This window comes from Pholcus phalangioides, unplaced genomic scaffold (assembly GCF_987345545.1).
Source record: "Pholcus phalangioides strain wild (caught in Gottingen) unplaced genomic scaffold, Ppha-v1.0 ptg000001l_1, whole genome shotgun sequence".
NCBI classification, from domain to species: Eukaryota; Metazoa; Arthropoda; class Arachnida; order Araneae; family Pholcidae; genus Pholcus; species Pholcus phalangioides.
This window is the reverse complement of record NW_028301594.1, coordinates 27,707,088-27,733,117: the sequence shown is the minus strand read 5'-3', so window position 1 is coordinate 27,733,117 and position 26,030 is coordinate 27,707,088. Positions and strand designations below refer to the sequence as shown.

At 34.4% G+C, this 26,030-nt stretch overlaps 4 protein-coding genes across 8 annotated transcripts in view; 2 read left to right on the top strand and 2 right to left on the bottom strand.

Moving 5' to 3' along the window:
• Positions 1–601, top strand: part of LOC149090247 (uncharacterized) — a 31,912-nt gene extending 31,311 nt beyond the window's left edge. For both annotated transcript variants that reach the window (XM_089233255.1, XM_089233264.1), the window contains exon 19: positions 368–601. In XM_089233255.1, coding sequence (XP_089089381.1) covers positions 368–433 — 66 coding nt within the window. In that variant the 3' untranslated portion in view covers positions 434–601. The remainder of the gene's footprint in view (positions 1–367) is intronic.
• On the bottom strand, positions 449–16,806 carry LOC149090245 (uncharacterized). Of its 4 annotated transcripts, none has more exons than XM_089233300.1 (4): positions 16,338–16,806; positions 12,480–12,571; positions 7,973–8,190; positions 449–1,727 (listed from the first exon to the last, which is right to left on the bottom strand). In XM_089233300.1, the coding sequence occupies exons 2-4, from the start codon at positions 12,517–12,519 to the stop codon at positions 1,596–1,598; spliced, it is 390 nt and encodes a 129-aa protein (XP_089089426.1). In that variant the 5' UTR covers positions 12,520–12,571; positions 16,338–16,806; the 3' UTR covers positions 449–1,595. The 4 variants fall into 4 exon arrangements, with proteins under 4 accessions (XP_089089426.1, XP_089089444.1, XP_089089435.1 ...); XM_089233318.1 differs by lacking the exon at positions 16,338–16,806 and adding an exon at positions 16,247–16,291; XM_089233309.1 differs by lacking the exon at positions 16,338–16,806 and adding an exon at positions 16,208–16,284.
• Vps36 (vacuolar protein sorting 36) lies at positions 11,058–12,471 on the bottom strand. The gene has a single exon (XM_089233288.1). It carries the CDS (start codon positions 12,350–12,352, stop codon positions 11,204–11,206), a length of 1,149 nt encoding a protein of 382 aa, XP_089089414.1. The 5' UTR covers positions 12,353–12,471; the 3' UTR covers positions 11,058–11,203.
• A 1,304-nt stretch (positions 16,807–18,110) lies between the features above and the next one.
• The window catches only part of LOC149090244 (putative ATP-dependent RNA helicase DDX5), a 29,571-nt gene continuing 21,651 nt past the window's right edge, over positions 18,111–26,030 (top strand). The window contains exons 1-2 of the mRNA XM_089233247.1: positions 18,111–18,454; positions 22,747–22,972. Coding sequence (XP_089089373.1) covers positions 18,423–18,454; positions 22,747–22,972 — 258 coding nt within the window. The 5' untranslated portion in view covers positions 18,111–18,422. The remainder of the gene's footprint in view (positions 18,455–22,746; positions 22,973–26,030) is intronic.

The window sequence follows — 26,030 nt, the reverse complement described above, 5'->3', positions numbered from 1 at the left end:
AACAAGATTTTTGTTAAAACAGGATTCAGCTGTATAAGGAACTAAAGCTTAGTTTTAACTGACGCTGCTTAGAGTTGAAACGCTGCACTCAATTCATAGCAATGATTAGTTTATAGAAACTTTCATAATGACACGATTTGACCTTGATTTGCGATTTAGTTATATAAGGACAGAGATGCACTGCTGTATATATATGATCATGTGTTGTATTTGATTTTAATTTCCACATGCATCCATCTTTCTATATCTCTGGGATGTGAAGGAAGGGAGCCTGGTCCTTCGATGTTCAATGCTTTTAAGAGCTCTTATTAACTGAAATTGTTTAAATAATTTGTTGAAACTAAATGTATCTTTTTTTCTTCTACAGGATCGAGAATACCTTCAAGAAGAATTAGAATTCCTACAATCTCTGAAAGAATTTGGAAGAAAATAATCAAATACAAGAACCAACACTATAGACACTTTTTATTGGTGTATTTATAGAAAAATATACATGTTCAATGATTTGCTATCAATGTGAATACTCAAAATCATCATTGAACATCATGCAATACGGACGATCATAAGTTATCACTGTTAATAAATTTCGTTAGATTTTCAACATCTTGTATATTTGAATTGGAACAGAAAAAAAAAAATTTCCCCCCCTCCTTGTTCAGAAAATGGAAAGACAGCATCATTAGGATCGTCACTTCAAAATTTTAACATATATTAGACTCAATTCAAGCAATAAACATTAAATACAAATTCTTTAACAAAATTTCTTGAAACTGAAAACAGAGTATGAATTACACATCTGAACGAAATGAATACAAAATCTCTTATGACAAGATATACAAGCTAAAAAATAAAACCACCGGAAAGATCCATGAACATGAAAATATCAATAGTGAGCACAATTTTGATTACATTTTTCCAACTCTCTTCCCTGTGACTGTTAATGATTATCTGATAGATAAACATATGAAAATTAATGCAGCATAACAAAAATTACTATATTATCAAATGCTCATTATATTACTTAACTTTTTACAAACATTTTGAAATATTTTTTATGGTGAGATAACTTTTTATTGTTAATTTGGCTATTTTTTTAGAAGAACATATGTAAGTAAATCATTAACATCTTCCAACCTCATGAATCCAGAAATATGTCTATGAAAATTTATTTTCAATTCGATCTATAGAATAATTCTGGGAAATGTGTTAAGAACAAAAATACAATGACTAGTGTGCAGAGCAATAATTTCAAACTATATACATCATTTAAAAAAAATTGTAAACTATGAACATTTTAATCAAATGGTCCCAATGTATTGTTTCAAAAAATACAATCTAATAATTATATGAATTGAGCTGCATTAATTTTTGCTTGCATGTGTTGAAAGATCCATGTTTATATAAGGCAGAGTAAACAGTGCTGTAACAAAATATAATGGGAAGGAAAGAAATCCCAGAAAAACTTGTTCGACTTTTTAACTCACAATTTTGATCATTTGAATTTTTTTTCCCTTTCAAAAGTAAACAATAAAAACATGAAGAAAATCTAATTAAAAATTTAAACTTCAACAATTTATCCAAAGTTAGTTTTCATTTCAATTGAAAACTGCGCCACAATTGGGACATCTCCTCTGCATCATACTCAAGCAACACAGGATACCAAACGGGAAGCACAAAATAGCCAGGCATACACCCAAACAAGTGAAATCATCTTCCAGTACGCCCACCTGTGAGAGAGAAAAAAAATATTTAAAAAATGTTACCTTAAAAGAAAAATTACACACCTCTAATGACGAACTTTGGAAAGTGAAATAACCACATTAACTACTTATTCTAATGTTTTGAATTAAACACAACACAAGAGATTTCGATTGTGATATCAATTATTAGAGCTCCTCGAGAAATATCAGGCTGACCTATCCAACATTTTTTCCAGCAGTAGTGCTGCTTACTGTTATTGCTATAATGCTTTGATATCTCCCTGAAATGGGAAGCAAGGCATGTCCGGTCCTTCAATATTATCGCCATGGAAATTCCCTTTGAAAACTGTTCTATTTTATCATCGTTACAGTTTTGTTCCATTTTTTAAACATTAAATGCAAAAATATGTTGTTTGCTCCGAAAAGTTCCAATTCATATTTTAAAAAGGATTCAGAATGTTCAGATTTCCTGCCGATGAAGATCAGTGGTCTCCTCTCTTTTATAGATGCACCTTAACCACTACTAAACTATACATAAACCTCCAACATTCCCCAGGAATTTGTAATGAATTGGTAATTGGAGGAAAGTACTTGTATGTACATCCCAAAGGTACTTGTGATCTTGAGGTGGGTTTGTCATGTGTTTGAGAAATGCTGTTATGTAAATTGGAAGCGAAAATTGCAGATGCCTGAATATTTGCATTTCCAATGCATCATGTTACTTAGTTGTCTGCTCTATGTAGAAAGCATCTTATGAATGGGATTATAATATGATTGCCAATTCATCTTTCATGGAGTATTTATATTAATCCTAGTTGAAATATTAGCCAGCAAACTGTAAAGTTTGCCCTATGGTCAGGGCCAGAACTAGAGGGGAGAGGCAGCTGCTCTATATGACAAATTTTAGGCAGGAACAAAAATACTATTATAAAATCATTGAACTTTACATTTGTGGGGACAGCACAAACATGTTTGCTGCCCCTCACAAAAATCCTAGTTATGATCCTCTTACAGATTATATAAAGATACAGATGCAGTAAAAATAAAAGATATTTTCATTGCACTCTATAGCCTATATAAAGAAACCTCGATATAATGATACCCTGCGGACTAAGAAAAAATAACACTGGGGAACAAAATTTTTTATTGCATTTATACAAGCACTTGATCTTACCTAATATGAGCATGCCGATTTCAAATCTGAAATTAGTTTTTTTTCCTTATAAGCTCTAGATTTTTTTAAAAATAAAATTTTTAGTTTTTTTGTGAATTAATTTTTTTTGGCACTTTGCAGGCAAGAATTTGAGCTTATAATTCTTGCATTCCTGGACTTCACAAGGAAAATCCTGTTTGATGCTCCAGCAGTAGTCCACCATCCCATTTTTGTCCCAGTGGCTTCGGTAGCATTCTTCCATCGTTTTGAAATCTTGATGAACGCGCTCTCTGTTCATCCCCAAGATTCTTGTGGTGGTGGGGGGGGGGGGAAATTGATCAAGGTGGCTAAACAGGAAACGTAGCTTTATGCTCATGTTGCACCCGAGCTCACAAAAAGCCAACAACATTCTAGTAATCAGAATCTGTTATTTATTTGTCTTTCTGTTACTAGAAAATTTTGTGTAACTGCCTTAAAAAGACAGCCACAAGCTGACTTATCTTTTTCATTCATTTTCGTGACAAATTAAGGATCAAGCACAAGGGCATGAATTTGAGGTTCATCGAACACGCTTGCTTGATCTTCTTGAAAGACAGAGCAGGAAAAGAATAAACTATATATTCGAAACATTCGCCGTCAACATTCAAAATGCCTTTTATTCAATATGCCTGATTTTATGAATCTTTTCTGTTGGCCAAGTAGGATGTTAACCATTTTCAGGTCTATACTAGTGATCCAATTATGTACAACTAATCTGCAAGAACTAAACTAGTATAAACCGTTAGTTGATAGCCCGGGGCCTTTACATCCTGTGTACTGATACATGGCCAAAGTCAAGTCCTTGGACATCCTTTATCTTTTGAACTGTTGGTTATAGAAGTATACATTCAATAAGAAAATTTATCCAAATACGTGTCCACTTGGATATGTCATTTATTTTACTAGGGGACGTAATGTATCAAGATACAAAATTCAATTTTGTTTATGGTCATCCTGTCCCCCAACTTCTAATTAGAAAGGTGTTGCCCTGTCTCTTCTGATCAAATAAAAAAAAAATCCCATGTACAAACATGGGAATTTTTTTTGCAATATTCATTCAGACATTCGAATTGGAAAAGTGGAGGAAATTTGGGGAAAATTAGCTTTGAATGCGAGTAAAACGGGTTTTTTCGCATTTAACACTGTGTTTTCCCCCTCCCCAAATATTTCCTCCATTTTTCGAGTATCTCGATGAATATTGCACTTGGAAATGTGGAATGTTTTTTTTGGGATCAGAGGAAGAGGAAACAAGGCGACATCTTTCTAATTAAAAGTAGAGGAACTATATAAAAAAATTAAATTTTGAATCTCGATACATGTACAGCCCCTAGTGAAATACATATCTGAGATGGACATGTTATTTGGATACTGATTTTAGTTGAAAGCATGCTTCTATAACTAATTGTTTGAAAGATAAAAGGTGGTCTAAGGAGGTGATTTCACACTCTATAATATCAAAATTGCATAAAAACTATAGCTTGCAGAGAAAAATGGATTTCAGATTTAAAATCAGTGATAGTAAAATAACTTAGATCAGTTGAAAAATCAACTTTGTTCCCCAGCGTAATCGTTATATTGAGTATTGTTTTGTAGCGATGTTTCACTATATAAACATTTCTTTATTATATTGCAATTTATCAGAACACTAGCTATAATACCCGGCGCTGCCCGGGTGTTAAAGCTGGGAGGATTGAAAAAGGGACAAAACATTATAAAAGGTATATGCATGTCTGAAACACATTGCTAAGGAACCACGGTAACCAAAGTAAACATTCCGAAAGTGATTATTGGGGCTCGGAAACCATTGCTATCTGACAGGTTTTTTTTGCCCATTTCGGGCATTTGTCTAGCTCTGATAGACTTTTAATGTAGCCTGTCATTCAAGTCTGGTTCCATTTAGTATATATGCAAAATTTGGCGACAATAGATCTAAAATTGTAGATTTGTGTAGAGAATACACACAGAAAATCAATTTTATATATATATATATAATGGAACATAATATTAATTCACACAACCCTTCATCTCAGACAGATTTGATTCGATTTTTGCACTGATACTTATGCAAATGCTTCAACTGTGTGTATGAGCATTATTTTTATGAAAACTGCTGATGCAGCAATCCTACTACAACTTTACAGCTTTAAAGTTATCACTTAGAAAAACGCATAAACAGACACAGCACACAAAGCTAATAAATAGAAACAATAACCTTTTATTTCAAAGAAACAATGTGATCAGACAAGTACAACCAACACTTGTTATAACCATCCCCATCGAAAACAGATGCTATAATGAAAAGAAAACATATCGTCCCCCTCTCCCTTATGCCAGAAGCATGAATGTGTAAAATTTCCAAAACGTGGGAGAGAAATGATATTTGAATGTTTACTCCACCCATGTTACTCTAGGAGTGTTATTTCCCCTAAAATGCTTTATAACATGTGTTTCAATAGGGGATATACATTCAGGTTTCTGGCAAAATAAGTGATCCAAACACAGCTGATAATAATCAAACGAAAAAGTGAAAATTTGCACATCAATGTCTTTGGCATAAGGGGGACAATATAGGATAATCATAATATGAAAACATTTGGAACTCATAGTGGTCATTGTAACAGAACAGTTGTTATGATTTATGGTCCTTATAATGAGCATCAACTGTAGTTCAGCTTAAATTTTACCTTAAACTTACAAAAGATGTTTTATTAGAAAAATTATAAATTTGCCAATTTTTAAAAAATTCCAATTGATGATTTTAAATTTCATGTATGTAATGTGTATCAGTTACTTCCAGTGACATTTTTTACGTGACTTGTTAAATGATTAGAAAAAAGCATAAAGTCAGCACATCAGATAAACTAATCTAACTAACTCAGATTTAACCCCTTGAACTGAAACGAGTCCTGCTCGTAATTTTTCTTGAGCGAACTGACAATGACGAGCTGCACTCGCCAGGAATTATATTGACTGTTGAAAATTTTTGACAGAAGTATACGTAAGTCATAGCGAGTCTATTGCTTTGGTACATTTGTTTGCATGCTTCTAGTAGCAGTTTGCATGTAATTTGCATAAAAGTTGTAAATGATATCGAATAGCACTGCATCTTCCAGTGTTTTTTTAGAAGTATCATGCATTTGAAATTTATTAGTATTTTTAAATAAACCCAAATATTGGTGAGGATAAATATGTGTGTTTGAATTTGTTGCAAATTCATTGGCATTATGTTGAAACATACTTTTTTTTGTTAAAAAGACTAGAACTGCAATATTTTTGTTAAACATTACTGCAGAATATTTGGACACTAATTATAGTTCCATTATGTATGTATAATAACATTCATGTAAATGTATGAAGCACATATTTTTACTAATTAAAAATTATTTTAGTCACAAAACTAGGTTTCTATATCAATCCCTCCTCTCAGGTACTGCCTGAAAATAAATTGTAGTTCAAGGGGTTAATAAATATGGATATGGTGGCAACAAAGTTGCAAAGAAAATGTGATTGAGAATAATCAATAAGTACAGACTTTGTTGGTATCATTTTAAATTTTATTTCAGTCAACTTGATATTGGCTAGTCTTTGACACAAATCAACTATATCTTTGGTCAACAATTTAGACCAGCCACAGTGACTTCCTTCACATTCATGTTAAAAATTATCACCATTATAATGTGACAGAAGATAATCAATAAATATCAATTAAATTATCTGATCAACTGAATTTTACAGGTCTAGACTCCAATTTTCATGAAGTAAATCAGATCCATAAATGGGTCTTTTTCACAAATTGGCCTAAATCGTGTCCCTAACAATTTATGTTAAATATATTTGAACCTTTTGGATCAATTTCAATATTTAGGATTTCAATTCTTTAGGATCAGTATACTTTTATATTTCATCTTTCCCATAATTTCAAATATTTATCATCAATAGCTTTTACCCGAATGAAAATTTTCCCCAGCACTTTTTTTCCTATTTGTGACATTTGGAAAACATGGGTGGCTAAGCTGTTTTGTAGAGTTTAAACCAATCAAATTTTGTGTTAAGAAGAATGTAGCTTTCACTTGAGCTTTCTTTCAAATTAATTAGAATTGAAAAATTTTTTTCCCGATTAAATCTAATTTGGGAAGTAAAGGTGAATATTTCTATTAAATGTCTTCCTCCTGCTGGCTACTTTTCTTTTTCATGAGAAATATATATGTTAAAATTATTTTCACTTCACATTTCAATTTAGAGACTTCTACTATATCTGAAAAGCACCTGTTTTCAACATTAGTTTTTAATCAGTGTTGCAAAACAAGTAAAAATATATTTCTCCTGGCATTAGGCAACCAGAAGGAAGATTTCGTCATAAGTTGAGGAGGAGAGAAAAAAAAAATATTAATAACACACACACACACACACACACACTCACTCACTCACTCACTCTCTTTGACCTTTGAAGACCGAACACACCCTGCTTCCCATCTCATAGATTGGATTTCTTGACTGCTACAGTAATGTTTCACCTGAAGACTCTGCTTTGAGAATGTAACTTGTGCTTTAGCAAACCAAAAACAAATTATAAATCTGTGGTCCCCATAAAAATTGATGAAAAAAAAGGAGCCAGAAACAAATTTAAAAAAGAAATAAATATGCAATTGCTAAAAAAACTGTTCAAAGAATCAGTGCTTGTCCAAGTTGAATATTAGCAACCAAAATAGATAGAATATGTTGCAAGTGTCAAGCATACATATCAAGTAAAGTCCTGAAACAGGCAAAATATCACATCATATTTGCCTACCCATGGTTAAACTTAATTTTTTTTCAACATGAATTTTAAACACAATTTGCAGCTGACTGTATTTCATTTATCAGCACTTAAAGCAGTATCTTTATGAATTGTTTTAAAATATTTGTTTCTTCCTCCTATTTCATGCGAATGACCAAAATGCACATTATGCATATGTAAATTAAATTAAATTTACACCTAAGACATTCGACTCAGCTACAAAAAATAATATATTTTACCAATCAACAAGACATTGTTTCAATTCACAATTTTATAGCAAAAGGGAAAAAAAATTACACTCACCCTACATGCCGGGCAGCCGCCAACCAATATCACCTGTGGAGCAACTGGTGGCGGCTGCTGCACATAAACTGTGCTCCCATATGTGGTAAGAGGCGGAGGACTCACAATCTGATAGCCAGGCGAAATTCCTCTCGATGCAGCGGAAGGTGGCAGAGGATAATTGCTCTGAACATACGGGAACCCCTGATAGCCTGTAGGTTGAGCTGCTACAGGAGGAGCTAGAACATACGAAAATTGTAAATTTGTCCAAAGTTTATCAAAAAAATCCTCTCTCTATATTTGAATTCTATTTTTCTTCTTAAAACAAATTCAATTAATCTGTAACTTGTGCACTGTAAATGCAACCTGATCATACTTCTAGTTAACCATTGTCTTAGTAATGATCTACATTTTGTCTTATCTTTAAACAACACATATTTAATATATACTATTAAAAATAAAGATAGTCGAAGTAGAAGAACCTTTTAAATTCTTATCAGTAATTTTTCATGCAAAATCTTCAAGAGTGAATGTTAATTTTTGAAAGGAGTGAACTCTTAAGCGAGATTCACATCATGGTACAACAAATCCAGGGCACTAAGTTGTCTTGGCGACTAAAAAGTTTTATGCCAACCTTTTACAGTAGGTATAATTTTTAGTGACATTTTGAAGTTGACTAAAAAGTTGGTATTGACCAGGACATGACAAATCAAAAAATATTTAGGTGCCAGCCTAATTTCTTAGAAGCCGAGCATGGTATTTTGCTCAAGAAAAATGATCTTAAATAAGGTGTAGTGTAATGAAATCAGAAAATTCTGTGTCACCCTTAGACTCTCATTTTGAAATTTACTTCAATTCAGCAATCACATTTAGAAAATTTTGGGCATCAATAAGATTTTCTAGTCGCCATGTCAACCTAGCGATAGGGATTTGTCCAGCCCTGGTATTGACATCTAAAATTTTCTGAATTTGAATCTGGAAACAAAATATTTACATAATTTACGTCACATGTGCCAAGGCAAGGTGCATACAGTATTGCTTGATGTATTTGTCCAGTGTGGAATGCACCTTCTCTCGAGAAATGAGAAAACGTCATAGATTCATACAACTCAATGATGCCAGTTAAGACTTTTCACCATGTCCTATCTAAAAATCCATGATCAAGTTTTTGTAACTGTACATACAGCAGTAAATTCTCATAAAGGTGCAAGGTATGTTGGTCCAAAGCAGATGGCGAAACATGTTTAAGCACTCTTTTCTTTTCCTCTTATCGAGACTTTTTATTGGCAACCCTATGAACAGGAATTGTTTTTTTTTCTTTTATCTTAGCACTGTTTTTGCTTTTTTTCTTTCCTAGCTAGTTTAATGAATAACAAAAGATATACATACAGGGTTCATAGGTAACGACACATGACATTTCACTGGCAACCGTTGATCATAGAGGCATAATTCCAATTACAAAAAGTTTCCAAATAACGTGTAGTACCCAAGACATATCATTCATGTTGCAACTGGTTTGTATAGTTGTTAATTTTATTTTAATAACTAACTATAATACCCGGCACTGCCCGGGTTTTCTTCAATGAGGCTTTTTGGATCACGTGACATCTCTCTTTCTTTGAGGGACATACAAACGGTGTCTAAGTTAACTAACATGGTGCCTTCTTGTGCGACTCATGAAAGAAACAAATCTAGATTTAAAGAAATACAGAAATGAATATAAAGGGTGTTTCAAAAAGAATCATCCGATTTAAAAAAATCCTAACTATTCATCTTTTAATCCATTTTGATTGAATAATGTGTAGGTAAAACGAGGGAAATCCAGAGTTTCATGCAGTTGCCAACAGGTAGCACTAACGCTCTTCCTTCGGCTGCCATTTCAGTGTTTGCCAAGATTGGCTTTTCCCACAGTTAGAAACCGATTCGGATGACTTCATTTTCCAGCAGGACGGGCCACCACCACACTGAAGCTTGGGCGTTTGAGAATTTTCGAACAATCACATTCCTAAACTATGGATCCGCCATACGAGACCTGACGATTCAGTTAAACATCACTGGCCTCCGAAATCGCAGGATTTCAGTGTGCGATTTCTTCTTGTGGAGGTTTATAAAAGACTGTTTATGTGCTTCCCCTTCCAGCTACATTAGCCAAACTGAAGACACGCATAACAGCAGCAGTGGATGCAAACACGCTTGCAACAGTTTGGAACAAATTTGACTAGCGTAGACATATACTGTGCATCCCAAGGTGGACATATTAAGCACCTTTAATTTGGTTTGCAAAAAACTTTGATTAGTATAATAAGATTAATCTTGTGTCTTATATTCAATATTTTTTATAATATACACATTCCAAATCGGGTGATTCTTTTTGAACACCCTGTATTTTTTACGGGTCGCTAGGTATTTTGATTCCCCCCCACCCCAAACTTCAAGTTATAATCCATCTGCTTGTTTCTGCTTCAAAAAATGCTGAATTAAAAAGCTGTTGAATTTAATAAATAAATTTCATATTTTTCAAACATTCATATATTACAAACAAATGTCAAATCTGAACTCACAATTTAATTTGTTGATACTTATATGCTATACAACAAGAGTCAGACACACACAACAAGACATAATATAATTTTTCCGTCCATGGATCAATACTAGATATCAGCAAGCTTTATTGCTTGTTTGAAATATCTAGCTTTTCATATCACCATGGACACAAAATTATACAGTAAATTCCCATCCATAATTCATGCTCATGTGTAATTCACAAATGTTAATTTCAATACTTTGGTGGGGGGATTTTTGTAATCTGCACATTAAAATTCAAGGTAACTATTCAGCAACACCTGAAATAAAATTCTAAAAAATGGAAGGGGGATAATTTCCTATTTCCTTAAAAAAGTTTTGATTCTTCCACTCCTATATTTTTGCAGGCTGAGATATCTTTAAAAAAATTTTTTAACATGATTTCATACATCTATTTTTATTCCGATCCCCAGGAGGGGGGGGGGGGGAAGATGTGCAAAAATGATACGTAATGGTCTATAAATCTACACCAACCAATTAAGATGTTTGTTTAGTCTATAATCTACAGATAGGCAGGAAGTTACAGCATATATCAGAAAAATAATTACATTTTATCAAGCACACAAAAAGGTGAATTTTTTTTGCAATTCTACAAGCTCAGTACACAAAATTTTCATAGGAAAAAAAAGACCAGAATTTAAGCATTTGACTGAAAGTTCATTTCAAAAGTTAATCAGCTGCTTCATCGAGAAAAAGATTAGGATAAAACCTTAAGCCTTCAACACTATCATCACGACAAGCAAGACCAAATCTCTCAGCAGCAATAAGTCTTTCTTTTGCGAGTACAACCGTGGTATTCACAAGGATCGACAATTCGTCTGCAGTCAAGTTTTCTTTATCTTTTAAAAGCTGACCAGTTTCAAAAGCTTCAGAACGTTCATCTCGAGACTGCAAAGCAATGATTCTCACTCCACTATCAAAACAGAGAAGCTTCACTGGCAACTTCAACTGCTCAAACATAACACATGCATTCAATAAATCTTCGGGAGATATAAGTTCCATGCCCCTAGCTCTGTTCACTCTGCAGTACACATCTGTGAGAGACAGTGCTCCATCAGACTCCATCAAAGGCACTAGCAAGAACTCTGCCAACTCTTTAGCAAGTTCAACATGGAAAGCACTCCCAGAACCATAACTAGCTTTTGTAACAGGATCACTTATGCCCAAACTCAAGAGATGGGATTTGAATTGTAAAGTTTCATCTTCAGTGATGCTTCCTTGTTTATCTTTAAGTTTTTGAGTGATACTCTTGGACAAGGTGACCATCTCTTGCGCCATCTTCATCAAATGATTCAGGTCTTCGAAAGCAACATTTATATTTGCTCCAGTAGCTTCATTTTGAGCCTTAATCCGACGTTCGATACCAGCAATTCCTGCTCTGTATGTCTTTCCTTCAGGAAATGCTGCTGCAGGGTCTGCCCAAGGCTTTTTCGCCAAAACCTCATTAAGAGCTTTGAGAAATTGTGACTGTCCGCCACTTCTGAAAGAAAACTTCACATAGTTATTGGGACTACTCGTAACAGGCCTCTGTCGATTATCAACTTCTTGTTCAGTATTAAGGTGAGCGACCAGTTTAGCACTCTTGGTCCAAGATGCACTTTCTTCTTCAACAAACACAACTAAAGACAAATTTAAAGACAAGTCTTGCCTTATTCTTTGACTGTCTCTCCATATTAAACGATGAGTTGTTAGGATGAGTTGACCTGCATCAAACAAAGTTTTCACATCACCATCATAGAGACGAACATTCGCCTGAGTTATCACCAGCTTTTCACCACTGATCAGAGAGTTCGGTTCTGACCAATAGAAACGATTCATAGTTGATAATCTTTTTTTCTCTTCCGAATGGGACAGTCCACAAAAGCTTTCAGAGAAAAATAATTTCAAAAGACGACTATAAGACAAACACAATATGCTATCAGATTATATCAAAGTCGCATCTTACCCTCGGGTGAATAAGGAGGTGGTTTCTCAAATTCATTCATGTCCGATTTCCAGTATCATAAATGGATTATTGTATACCTTATTCACAGGATTCTGTAATGAAAGATAAAATTAGTTCATACAACATACACAGAATATTCATCACAAATTCATTTCAAATATCACAAATTTGTTACACTTACTGAAGTTACAGAGGAAAATAATTATGAGATATAAATAATAACTATAATACACTAGGCCTATATACTATATACATATTCAATGTTTTTAGTGAAATTTAGTTTTTTTTTTCACATTTTGATTCAGATTTAACTGTAGATATTTTCAGTTCAATAGTAAACTTTAAACAATTTAAAAATTTGACGTAAATGTCGCTCTCCACTTGTTAATACAAGATATACAGAAGACTGGATGTTGTGAAGATATTTATTATTTGAGATGTTAATTTTTTAAGGAAGGAAAAAACTCATCTCTGCCTCTACCGGGAGTCGAACCCAGGTCCCTCGATTGCCGGACGAGTGCTCTGACCACTAAGCTACAGAGATAATAGAGATTTTCCTTCGCTAGAGCGTATATATGCCGAACGAAACCGTGCAATGGACGGTGAAACCGATCAGCTAATAGCTCATGGACGACGAGCCACCAGAGGGCTATATATATGACGTGAATGTCGCTCTCCACTTGTTAATACAAGATATACAGAAGACTGGATGTTGTGAAGATATTTATTATTCGAGATGTTAATTTTTTAAGGAAGGAAAAAACTCATCTCTGCCTCTACCGGGAGTCGAACCCGGGTCCCTCGATTGCCGGACGAGTGCTCTGACCACTAAGCTACAGAGGAGATAGAGATTTTCCTTCGCTAGAGCGTATATATGCAATTTAAAAATTGACTGGCTTTCCAGTATTCAGCAATGCCTTTGTACTTCCCCATATTTGCATACAAAATTTCTTATATTTTTCTTGAAATATGATCACCCAAAGCAAACAAAAATTTTAACATTGATACATTAACACTAAAAAGACTGGTCGGGGAACTATACTTCAGAGCTTGACAAATTGGAAAAATATTTAGACACCAGCCCAATTTATCAGGAGCCCCCCAAAGCAGAATGTTTTGCGTTGTTCTGCAACGAGCCCTCAGCTGACATAAAATGTTCAGCGGTAAAAATTTACATGTACATAATAGCATTTTTCTACACTTTTCTTAAAAATTCTTCCAGATTCTTCTGCAACAGCACTTGCGACGTAAGTCACACATTTCGGCATATTCTGCTTTGGGGCAGGAGCCGAGCATGGTATTTCACTCAAAAAAATGATCCAAAATAACGCTCTCTTTTACTTTTCCCATGTTAAAAGGAGCAGCGTAATGAAATCAGAAAATTTTATGTCACCCTTCGACTCCAATTTAATAACCACTTTTAAAAGATTTAAGGTGACAATACCACTTTTCAAGTCTTCATTATGACCTAGGATTTGACAGGCCCAGCTATACCTAAAAAAATAGTAGAGGTCTGTGCGGTCCCATAGCTTCTTTTCTTTTCTTTTTGGCAGTTTTTAAATTACTTTAATATTTTAAATCATATATTTCTTTTAATGACAAAACAGAATTTTTACACAAATAATTGTGAAACCATTGATCTAGTTATCCATTTTCATTATTTAGTTTTTAACCCTTTGAATCCAATACAATTTGTGTAATTATTGATGTGACGGAAAACATCACTAAATTTCTGAATTTCTACAGTAAAATCTGCCATTCTAACACTGATTTCTATGGGGATCATCCTTTGCCTGACCTTCAAAGTGACGCTGATGATGTCTATTCAAAAAGCCTCATTACTGGGTGGATCAAAAAGTGACAAACTATTGTAAAGGTATATGCACCTCCAAAATGCATTGGTAGGGAATCACGGTAACCAAAGCTACATTCCATGCAGTTGAAGAGAAACCATTGTTACCCAACAGTTTTTCTGTCCATTTCGGGCATTTCGTCAGCTCTGACGAATTTTTGAAGTACGCTATCATTCAAGTACAGTCTTATTTGGTATATATGCAAAATTTGGCGACGATCAGTCCAAAATTATAGATTTGTATAAAGAACACAGACAGAAAATTAAAAAATTATATATATATATATAGATTCAATGTTTGGGACTTTCCTCACAAAGTGGAATTCGAACCAAGACATCGACACTTTTCATAGTCAGTGATGGGATATACATGTCCCAGTCGAAGTCAATGCCGTTATACATATGAGGGGAAGGTATGATTAGAGATGAGAATACTATCCTGGATGTAAAAATTGAAGAATAAAGAATATTCATGTTTCTTTTAAATAATTTAAATTTTTTTACTTATTTTGTTTATACTGTGAAATATAAATCAGTTTTCATTGCCTGAAACATTTACAACTAAACAATTTTTGGTATAATCACCGCCCCTCCCAATGACAACTTTAGTTCGAGAATATTCTCCAGGTCATGATGAGAGGTTTTAAAAGTTTGGTCATAAAGATTTTAGAAACCTTTAGATTAAAACCTTAAAAAATTATTTTAAAATTAGATAAATTTTCAGAAATAAGTTCACAACAAAAGAAATTAAACTAAAGTTGTTTGATAAAGGAAGCTATTCTTATATAATCACCTTTATTTTAAGATGCAGAACTGCTGTTCTCTTCAATGCACATACATTTAAATTCTGTATCACTCACATTTCTTTAAAAGTTGAGCAATTCAGCCATGTTTGTTTATTTTTTTTGCTTTCAAACTTTACTATTATGGTCTACAAACTTTAAATGTAATATTTTGATGGGAATTAAATGTAATATTTTAATATTCTTGATGGGAAGAGAGACAAGAACAGAGTAAGGACTACTATTATAAATTACTAGAGAATATTCTTATCAAAATAATTTATTTATCAAGATTATTTATTAGAATTCATTACATGTATTCTTGATAATTACTGTCTGGAAAGATATTTCCGAACTGAAGAATATTCTCATCGAGGAGAATATTCTCTGGAAGGACTAGTATTAATAACTTCAGAATGATTCTTATTTTCTATATATTCCCCAGTAATTCATGAAAGTAGTCCTTCCAGAGAATATTCTCAAGGATATTATATGTAACTTTTTCTCAGCCACCTTGTCGGGCATTTTGCCTGTTGTGGCGTTGTATTTGTATATACTATAAACAACAGGAGAATTTATAACTTATAAGAATATTCTCAAGTTATTTATAATAGTGTAGTCCTATCACAGAATATTCTCCGAAAGATTATTCTAGAGAATTTTACATCTCTAGGTATGGTTTTCAGCAAGGTAACTGCAACGCTTTCTGAATAAGTAACGATAAAGCATGAGCAACTGGTACGGTTCCACACTTGAGATATATTACAATTAGTGTCCCAGTATTAATTTTTGAAATCTTAGAAGTGCCTATATATGCCTGCCAGTAGTTAAAGCAGGACCTTCAACATGGTGCTCCCTGAAGTACCCATGTCTTGTTTGAGAGCACTTGATCAACGTCCCAATTAATGTGCCCATCCACCACCACCCATGTGGACCACCACATTCCACTTAGACTGTTCTCATTTCCTCTCATGAGCAAAATGTGGAAAAATTTAATACCAAAAAAAAAAAAATCAAATAAAGACATTAACATGAAATTTTTTTTTCAAATGAAAGATACGCTCCACATAGATAAAGAGATACAGCTACAAAACCTAAACTTTATCCTTCAAGCGAATAAACAAGTGTCATACATCATGAACGATTATGGAAACTTGAGCAATATAGAAAAGAAGAGCTCTATTTGAAATAGCTACTACTTGAAATAAAAGATTTAATGTTTACCAAACGCGATGAAAAATCCTCCGTTCAACACACAGTATAGAAATCTTTTACATTTGTCAAGCTGTGCGTACAATGCGAAATGAAAACACGATCACATGACTGGAAATGAATCATTTAATCAAGGCGATCCCGTCATCTACACACAAGGAAGAGGAGGGCTGAGCGGAGACGACTTTTTTTTGAGCTTGTCCCCGCAGCTGCACTCGATCAAGTTTACGCCAGCCCTAAAACTTGAAAATATGTGGACCCCGAAGCATAAAAACCAGGAGGGAAATCAAGATGTATAAATCCCTTTTATTGCTATCCTTGTAGTTGAGGGAATTCAATGTCCTCTACATCCTCAAGGCAATATGCAAATTAGATTGATGTTGATGAAAAAGTAATTTATAAGTAACGTTCATTCCCGAGATTACCATATTTCTACGAGGACAAATACAGGGAATCAAAAATTCAGGAGATTGTCAATTATCACCAAAAATGTTGCCAAAAGTGAACGAAGTTGCCAATCATTGCAGTCATGGTAACCTCTTCCAGCAAAATTTCCCTCAAAAATTTCCCTTTTGACTAGGCTGACCATATTTCTTCGAGAGAAATACGGGACATTGGTATTCAAAATACGGGAAAATACGGGACACCGCCAATTATCGCCAAAAACAACGCCAAAACCAAACGAAGTTGCCAAATATTGTTGAAATTACGCGAAAATAACAATGGCGGGAAATGATGCATCGCTGCAAATTGCCGTAGATTAAAATGTATTCCACGAAAAACAAACGTTCAAGACAAATGTGGGAGATTAATATTCTCATATATAGTTGCAATTATCGTAAAATAATTTATGAGTTGAAAAATAATGTCAATCTTTGACTTCAATAAAGAATAAAAATTCAAGTAGGCTTCGTGTAAAATACGGGAAAAACCGGGACACTTTTGCCAAAAAGTCGGGACAGCCAAAAAAACAGAAAATACCGGGACTGTCCCGGGAAATACGGGACGTATGGTCACCCTACTTTTGACTAAATTTTTCCCATGCATTCCGAAAAATTTGCTGCCGTCTAGCGGGGAAAATATGTAATCAAGTATTTTACAATAGAAAAGTATTGCACTGCATTAATTTCTTTATTTTTTTCAAGAAATTCTTTTGTTTGGTGAACTCTTAAAATTTCTCACAAATGCTAAGAAATTTCCCACTTGGACAAATTTTGGCCAATTTTTCCCACGAATGTGGGAAATTTCCCACCAGTTACCATCACTGAATCATTGCTGGAAATCCCCATAAATCCTGCCAATCGCAAGTAATGAAGCCCTAAATTATGTTATATGTAACGTTTAAACGTGAGAAATGTGTGAGATGAATATTCATACTTATAGTCATTAATACGAAAATGCAATTTGAAAATTGAGAAAATGACTTTAACTCAGTAACCTCGTCCAGCAAAATTTCCCTCAAAAATTTCCCTTTTGACTAAATTTTTCCCATGCATTCCGAAAAATGCGCTGCCATCTACCGGAAGAAATGCGTAGTCAAGTATTTTTGCAATAGAAAAGTATTGCACTGCATTAATTTTTTTTATTTTTTCCAAAAATTCTTTTGTTTGATAAACTCTCAAAATTTCCCACAAATGCTAAGAAATTTTTCACTTGTACAAATTTTGGCCAATTTTTCTCATGAGTGTTAGAAATTCCCCGCGAGTTACCATCATTGCTTTAACTTCTGCAATCCTTTTTCCCCTTTAATATATTCCAGTCAAGTCAAGTCAACTTTTTTTGCAGTGAACAGTGGAAGGATTCATGGCAGCTTGAAAATATAGTGCTTCATTAATACACGATTTATTGATTTATTAAACAAGCCCAAAAACAATTGAACATGTTAAAATTCATAAAATTTTAAAGCGATAACACTAGATATTATATTTCATCACATATGAGTATATATTCACGACTCATAGTTGAAGGCTGGCGGAAGGATACAATGTAGAGGTGATGAGTGATTCGTCCTCTTTAAGTCCGGTCGCCATATTTGTCACACTTGTCGACGACGCGCTAATTTAATTGTGGTTATTATTATTAAAATATTCAAGTAATATGGCAAGCCGTGACAGGATGGGTCGTAGAGGGTGAGTAATTATCAATCTAAAAACTAAACATCTACTATAATTCGATATATTATTATTACTATGATAAGCTAGCCCTTGATTTGCGAGGCCCCGCTAATGTTTACTGGTAAAATGAAATAGGCTATCGGGATATTATTTTGATACTTTTAAATTACACGTGCATCGTAGCTGATCATCTAAAAGTAATTTAGATTCTGTTGAGCTTGGATGATCCATTTAATTGTTTATCCTTCAAATTTCAATATGATGGTCGATTTCAATAAGCTATTATGATGCCCGCAAACACTACTTCAATCCCTATGTTTGGTGGTTGTGATAAATGTTAAAATGGGAACGTTGATTTCTTTGTTGTTGTGTCAAGATTCAAATTATTGATTTGTGCGCTTGGCTATACGGTTGGCAGTTGAGACCAGGTTCGAACCCTGTTGGGGGCTGAATAGGAGGGAGATCGGCTCTTCCAAGAGCCGAATAATATGGGGGGGGGGGATTTGTCTGTCCTATTAAATATGGGATGAACCCACCTAATAAATCGCATCTCGCGACACGTTGCGATGGATCCGTGCCTGGTCCCTCTCCCCGCTCCATTCCCAGCTGAAGATATCTTGCTTACACTTAGGTGCAGATCTGGGGGGGGGGGTGCAAAAGCACCCATTGGGGTAACTAAAGGGTTAATAAATGAATTCTCTGATTTCTGGGTTAATTAATGATCATAAATTGAAGATGGCTGACAAAGAACACATACAATCGCACAAAACATTTACTTTATTGCATGAAATATGATCTAATATGCAGTAATGTGTGATAATCACTCAAAATATGTGGGAAAACTACGAAGACATGATGCACTAAAAAATTGAATTAATGATACATGTGGCTAATTAATGCAGTTTGATAAAGGGGTGTAAAAACTAGCAAGCACTGTATCAGCTATGGAGGTTGAAAATTTTGGCGTGAAGAAAAAGCTGCCATGTTGGCGCTGACCACGCTTGTGGAAAATTGATCCGAACGAAGGTGGTACTAGTGGCATTTTTGTAGAAAGAACGCGAGAGAGATACGAGAACCCAGCGCCATTATGTCGGCCAAGGGAAGTGGTGGATTATACCAAAGCTGCTCTGCTTCATTCGTAGCTGAAGATGTCTGCTTTCTGTTAGGAATATTCTCACAGTGGAGAATATTCTATGGAAGGACTATTATTAATAACTTGAGAATAATTCTTATTTTTGATAATATTCCCGATAATTTGTAAAAGTACTTCCAGAGAATATTTTCAAGGATATTATATATATATATTATAAACTAGCTATAATTCCCGGTGCTGCCCGGGTTTTCTTCAATGAGGCTGTTTGGATCATGTGATATCTCCCTCTTTGAGGGACATGCAAACTGTGTCTAAGTTAACCAATATGGCGAGTTCATGAAATAAACAAATCTAGATTTAAAGAAACGTAGCAACAAATATATTTCCCCCCCTTTTTTTTAAGGGGCGCTAGGTATTTCGATCCCCCCCACCCCCGAACTTTAAGTTATCCATCTGCCTGTTTCAGCTTTCAAAAATGCTTAAGTGAAGCTGTGGAATTTCTTCGATGTACTTTACGGGCCCATAATTAATTTTAAAACATCCTAAACTATGAATTTATGCAGTTGAATATCAAAGACAATACGGAGACATTAATTTTCATGCTTGAGAAGATCTAAATAAAAAGTTGAAATCAATGTTATTGCATGAATGTTCAACTCAAAAGTAGGTCCAGCTAATTATTTCATATTTAATCTCCCGGGCTTTGTATATCTCTAATCGAACTCAGTATTTCAGAAATCTAGAATTCAATACAATTTTTAAAATTATTGATGTGACAGAAAACCCCACTAAATTTACGCATTTCTACAGTAAAATCGGCAATTTTAACACTGACTTCTATGAGGATCACCCTTTTCCTGACCATCAAAGCGATGCTGATGATGATTACGACATCATTCAAAAAGCCTCACTACTGAGAGTATTGAAAATGTGGCAAACCATTAGAAAACCATAAATATTATACATATACTGACAGCGGTGAAGAAATGACAAACCATTGTAAAGGCATATACACGTCTTAAACGCATTGCTCTGGAACCACGGTAACCAAAGTAAACGTTTGGAAAGTGATTGTTGAGGCCCAAAAACCATTGTTGCCCGACAGTTTTTTGCCCGTATGGGCATTTGCCCCACTCTGACGACATTTTAAAGTAGCCTATCGTTCAAGTCGGGCCCCATTTGGTCTATATGCAAAATTTGATGACGATCAATCTAAAATTGTAGATTTGTATAATAACACACACACACACACACACACAGAAAATCAATTTTATATGTATAGATAACAGGAGAATATTCTCATCAAGAAGAAGAGTATTCTCAAGTTATTTATAATAGTAGTCGTTCCAGAGAATATTCTCGAATATTCTACTCCATGAGAATATTCTCCTAAAGATTATTCTAGAGAATTTTACATATCTAACCATCACCATCCAAGGCTGTGACGGATAACCGAATACGTATAACAGAAATCTCTTTATACATATGTACAGTGACGTGATTTTACTGCAGGCATGGGACAAAAATGGAAATCCTCCAAAGGTGGATAACACATACATATTGTGGAACAGCTTTAATTTGGCGTGTCCCTTATACCAAAGCTGTTCCATTGTATTCATTCGGATAAAGAGGCATGTTATTTGGCCATCATTTGAGGATGGTGATAATCACTTTTGAGTTGAAAAGAACTCGATTGAGGGTGTGTCGGGCATTGTCCATTAACAGCAGTGCTTCCTGCGACAACTGATTTTCGGCCATATGAGCTTTAATTTGAGGCACGAAAACTTTGTGGAACCATTCTGGAAAAATTGTTTGGTCCATTCAAGCACTTTTGGGCATAATAGTTCACATGCAATGCGTTCATATTTAAATTTTTAAAAGCACATGGTTTTTTGGATTTATCAATTATAAGCTATGGCAATCTATGATTGCTGGTGGTAAATTTGCACAGACCACAGCAGTGATCCAATCTTTTTGGATCTTATAACCTGCGGCTGTTTTTTTTTTTAGATGACGGATAACAAACTGATGGTTAATCAAAGTTTTATTGCATTTGCCTGAAGATTATGTTTGTACAAACTTCATCCCTGTACACAATGCTATGATGGATTCAAATTTCAGTTTGTCTGAAAATATCCTCAAACTTTCAGACTGTTGTTAAAACTTCAGTGTTTTGTTAAACTTGGTCTGCCCAGTCAAAATTTAGATCAGTTTTCTGGATATCTCACAAAATTCCAGATCTAGAAAGAAAAAAGATCATTCACGAAATGCTTATTAACGAAACCATGAATTTGACATTTCTTTTTGTGAAAATGAAAATTGTTTCACTTCCCTTTGAATATCTGAAGTATCTTTTGATGCTCATTTTAAAAAGTTTGGTACCGTAAGAAATACACAATTTTAAATCTTGTCACAAAATTGATAAATTATTACATTGTTTTGTATCCGGGAAAATGTTCATCAAAAAATTTCTGGAATCTCCCTTGTAAGAAATAGAGGATCAAGTTACAGAGACATGCCACTAAGGGAACTGTGTAACACCTTTTGAATTTTGTGGTTAAGTTGGTTGATTCCTGATAACTGCTTACCCTTTTATTGCCAAGTTTTCAACTGCCCGAAACTGAGATATATCACCAAAAACTATGACATATTTGAAAATTGTTTTTTAATGTTTGTATCATCCCACTGGTAACCCTATCAAATTGTGCCTGGCAGTGTAAAACCCTCGAGAAGAGTGGTATACTGTACATTGGGAATTCACCGCTAAGTTACGTGAGAGATCAGTTGGAGAAACGGGTCACCCAAGGCTGTTAAAGAACATATGTTCGTAAAGAGTACTACAGAGTTTATGAAATAAACTGGCTTATCCTTTCCCTGAAATTTCTAGTATTTGACACACATGATATCACTGAGCATTTTTTCTTGTGTATTGATTTCTTCTTTACTATTGAAAGGAATAAGAAAATTAGGAATCGTAATTATTACAAGATAACTGTTCTGCAACTTATTTTTTACATTGTCCGACCCAACTTGCTGATAATTGCTGAGTTTGATGGTGGGTGGGATAAGAAACACACACAGTATTGTGACAGTGAGGTTATGAAGCATGTTAAATTGAATTAATCTGCTGATTGTGAATCAGATTTGTTTCTAAAAAAAAGATTGAAACTTTGGTTATGAAGAATGCACTGTAATTCATTCAATTACTTTTCAGAGTTGGAAATGACAGATTTGGTGGACGACGAGGTGGAGGTGGTGGTAGGCCCATGTCTGGAGGTTTTGGGGGTGGCAGAGGCGGTGGCGCTGGAGGAAGAGGTGGTAGCCTCAAGAAGAGAGAACATGGCGAACGTTTGAGAAAGCCCCGCTGGGACATCAGTAAGCTGATGCCATTCCAAAAAGATTTCTACCAAGAGCACCCGAATGTCACTCGGAGATCACATGTAAGTTTTTGTCCTGTATTGTTGGCTATTTGAAACCAAAATCACGTGAAAATTTTAAGTTTGTATTGTGATGTTTTGTTCTGATTTTAGTTCATTAGATCAGCATTATTTAAGAACGCTGTTGATGCATGTTCAGTATTCTCCCCAGAATTTTTTTTAAATTAGGTTTTAAGAGAAACGTATATACAATGGAACCTTCCCTAAAACGGACATTCCATGTTAATGGACACTTTTCTAATCCCGGTCCCGTGGAATAGGGCTTTAATGTGTTTCACTTCCCGTTAGCTGACACTCTATAGCGGATAGTGAAATGAAGCAAACTTTTAATTTTTTTTCTCAAACTCTAATTTATTAATTTTTTGTTATAAATTGAGAATTTATCTCGTCCAACTGAGATAGTTTAATCTCAAGCTTGTGTTAGTATTATATGATAAATTGTTGATTAATAAACTGAACATAACTGTAGTCCAGGATGGTGAATTTGAATGGTAATATTTGGTATTGTTTGTTGATACGTGTAAAGAAAGCCATAATTACAAGACTGATAACGCTGCTATGAATGTTTTCATCTAATTTTAATTTAATTTTTATTACAAAATATGTGTAATGCATGTGTCTTGTAATGTACTTAGGAAAAATAATTGCTTTAATCAAGAGAAAAAAGGTTGTATATATAAATTTTTCGATATTTTATCAGACTTTCCAACTTTATGTGCAAATTATGCATAATTGCTGTTAACACCCTAAAGCAGAATGTTTTGCATTGTTCTGTAACAAGCCCTCAGCTGAATGGAAATGTTCTGTCGCAAAAATCACCATAATAATGTTACCTACACTTTTCCTTAAAATTCTTTGATTTCATCATATTCAGCTTTAGGGGTGATAAATAATGTGAAATTTAATCAAACTTTCTTTATCAAGACGATTAGTGATTATGCATAACCACCTGCGTATCACTTTCACACACATACATATTGACATTGAAATATACATTTGACATTAAAATACATAGGAACCCCCCAATTGTGACAGAGTAAAACATCGTATAAATGTGAAAGTCATTTAAACTAGGTTCTACCATCATACTTCCCCATTAGTGGACAAAATTTTTTGTCCCATGGGTTTCCATTATCATGAGGTTCTACTGTATGTGCAAAACGGCTTGAGAAATTTTAGGGAAAAAGTTGTTCTTAAATAATTTACTGGGAAAAAAGACTGCAACATTTTTTTTTAAATCCTCAAAATGACCAACATAAATTGTGGTCATTTCATCAAATCACAAAAAATATTTAATTTTTGGGAGGGGGGAACTAAATTCACCAAACAGTGAGCATCAGTCCAGCCTTTGAACATCGGAAATTGACGAGATTACTTGTATCTGCCTTGACCATATGTTCTGTTAAACCTGTTATGTCCCGTTTCTGTCTGATGGCGATTTTTTTTGTTAGCGAGATTCTATTTAAGAGTTATAAATAAAGGTAATTTAATCCACTGGTTGGTGATGATATGCAACTTGGCTCTAATCGGCGATGGCTTGCATGCTGTCACGTTTTTGCAAAGAGAAAAATCCCTACAATATTACTTTTCTCTGTGAAAAATCCCTTGAACATTTATTTTTGTACGGGAAATCGGACCCAAGTGAAAACCTTCAATTCTCAATCTCCAGAGTTGTCAGCTATGACATATTGTGCAGGGTTTCTTGATTTACTCTGTGTACAGTCAAAGGGGTCTTGCACATGAACTAATTGAAAAACATATTATATTGACAATATTGTTTTGTACACAATTGGGAGATGCATTTATTATGTGTTTCCAACTAGCATGATGCCGTTTAATAATTACAATTTTATTCTTCCATGGATTTAACAGATTTTGGTAAAAATAGAGGCCAACTGTAATAATGTTGGTATAACATTTATATTCTTTTCAATCAACAGTAAGGACTTAAAATTCAGTCTTTAAACAAAAAATAATTGCCCTGTTCTTTTATTACCCAACTTACCTCAAAGCTCAAAAGCAGAATATGCCAAAATCTGTGACTTACGTTGTAGAACAATTAGTGCTACTGCAGAACAATCTAGAAGTATTTTAAGAAAAAGTGCAAGAAAACAGTATTATAAAGATTTTTACCGCAGAACATTTCCAGTCAGCCGTGGGTATGTTGCAGAACAATGCAAAACATTCTGCTTTTGGGCCTCAAAGTTACCAGTATGCTTACCATGGACATGGAAAATAATCTTTCAACAGATGCAGAAGTATGGCTCTTTAACTATATAGTGCCCAGATCAGCCGAAGCCGACCGAGTAGGTTAATGCCCATAACCGCCTCAAGTCAGCCCAGATAGGAGGTATGGGTATGTTTTGGTGTGCTTTTGCCACCAACGGGAAAGAAGATGAAAGCTCTTGTCAGAGGCGGAAACGGAAAAGACATCTGCAACGCCCTATCAATGGGATTTTAAAAGCTGATGTACTAGAATGTTCCTTAGGGTACACAATGCATGTTACAAAGAGATAATACTGTGAGAAAAGGGAATGTTTTCAGTAGACAAATTATCTCCGAAAATCCATTGCAATGAAAGGGTAGTATGAATAGAAACTCATGGAGAAAGGGTGGGGAGAGAGAAAGTGGCCGAAATTTGGACGAGTCCACTTCAAACACAAAAAACTTGGTATTTTCACAAACCTCCCAGGTCTTCTATCTGGACATTAAAGAGTTAATCAGCTGATTCACCAACCTTTAATTAAATAAATGTGTGTTGCGCACCAATCTGTAAGATATGTCTGGGACAAGATGTTCTTCAAAGATGAAATCATGAAATGGATTGGCCAAGATTGTTTGGTTTAAACCACGATTTAAATCTTGGTTTTAATCAAGTGGTTTTTTTCTTTGAAAAATCACATTGAAATAGTTTTAAAATTTTTTTCCCTTGAAAAATATATTGCAGGACTGGACAAATCCCAAGCGCCAGGTCACCATGGTGACTAAAAAATTGATATTGGTGCCTAAAATTTTCTTTGTGTAGTTACTAAATTGTAGGCTGACAGCAGCACAAAACGTT

What these genes read in the sequence shown, in the direction of transcription:
- LOC149090245 (XM_089233300.1), bottom strand. Translation starts at nt 12,519, where the DNA reads ATGAATGAATTTGAGAAACCACCTCCTTATTCACCCGAGG. An exon ending in ACCTCCTTATTCACCCGAGG is followed by an intron (nt 8,191 to 12,479) that starts GTAAGATGCGAC and finishes CGTATGTTCTAG; the next exon opens with CTCCTCCTGTAGCAGCTCAA. An exon ending in GCGGCTGCCCGGCATGTAGG is followed by an intron (nt 1,728 to 7,972) that starts GTGAGTGTAATT and finishes TCTCTCTCACAG; the next exon opens with GTGGGCGTACTGGAAGATGA.
- Vps36 (XM_089233288.1), bottom strand. Translation starts at nt 12,352, where the DNA reads ATGAATCGTTTCTATTGGTCAGAACCGAACTCTCTGATCAGTGGTGAA.